At 39.8% G+C, this 1057-nt stretch overlaps 1 protein-coding gene across 1 annotated transcript in view; it reads left to right on the forward strand.

Moving 5' to 3' along the window:
- LOC119581807 (AMP deaminase 2-like) overlaps positions 1 to 1057 on the forward strand; it is a gene marked incomplete in the record, with an annotated part of 169661 nt that extends 168604 nt beyond the window's left edge. Inside the window, 3 exon segments of the mRNA XM_037929940.1 lie at positions 112 to 360; positions 650 to 747; positions 900 to 1057. Of these exon segments, the coding sequence (XP_037785868.1) occupies positions 112 to 360; positions 650 to 747; positions 900 to 966 (414 nt within the window).

Raw genomic sequence — 1057 nt, forward strand, 5'->3', positions numbered from 1 at the left:
TATTACAGCTGGAAATAAAGTTTCATAAATAGGAGTAATTCCTAAACTTTTTGCATAAATTCTTTAAAACAATTGAAAAAGTATATAATCACAGGTAACTCTATGTTTCAGATTGGTATTGCCATGTCACCACTCTCCAATAATTCTTTGTTCCTGAATTACCACCGAAACCCTCTGCCAGAGTACATGGCTCGGGGGCTCCTTGTGTCCCTCTCCACTGATGATCCCTTGCAGTTTCACTTCACGAAGGAGCCTCTCATGGAGGAATATTCAATTGCGACTCAAGTGTGGAAGTTATCACCAACGGACATGTGTGAACTGGCCAGAAACTCTGTTTTGATGAGTGGCTTTGAGCATGAGGTAAGACCTATATGAATATACTGGAAGTGGTATATGTAAGTTTATGTGTGCATGTGCATAATTTTTTCTCAGTGTGTTGCGACGCTAGTTAATATTTATTTGGAATCTGGGCGTTTGCGAAATTGCCGATACTGTATTTTCCAGTTTTATTCGCATCCGAGACACTTCCCATGGTTTGCGAGCTACTGGTTTAAATAAAACAATCAAGGTTTCTGAAGTGGGCTTATAAGTTGCTTTGGTAAGCGCTGGAGTGAAGGTGATGGAACAAAGTTTCTTTTATTGATTTCAGATCAAACAGTACTGGATTGGCCCAAACTACACAAAGGATGGTGTAGCTGGAAATGACATTAAGCGAACTAATGTACCCAACATCCGTGTAGCATTCAGGTATGTACAATGGTGGAACCAATCATTGGTCAGGAGAAGTGTAAAGTTCAATTGGACGTAGGTTTATATCTCATATTCTGTCTATACAGTAGGGGCATCAGAAGCAGTATTGTGTTTGTGTGTGATTATATACAATCATTCCTTGATTGCAGGCATGAAACACTTCTGGATGAACTATCGAATATATTCCGCCGTCCTGAAGATAAGGAGGAAACATAAAGAGGAGAATGGAAGGCCTGGCCCACGTCGAGAAGGACATTCATCACTCATTTTATGGGAAGACTCATGTGATATTCTTTGAAACAAGTAA

The sequence above is a fragment of the Penaeus monodon genome, chromosome 15 (genome assembly GCF_015228065.2).
Source record: "Penaeus monodon isolate SGIC_2016 chromosome 15, NSTDA_Pmon_1, whole genome shotgun sequence".
Taxonomy (NCBI): domain Eukaryota; kingdom Metazoa; phylum Arthropoda; class Malacostraca; order Decapoda; family Penaeidae; genus Penaeus; species Penaeus monodon.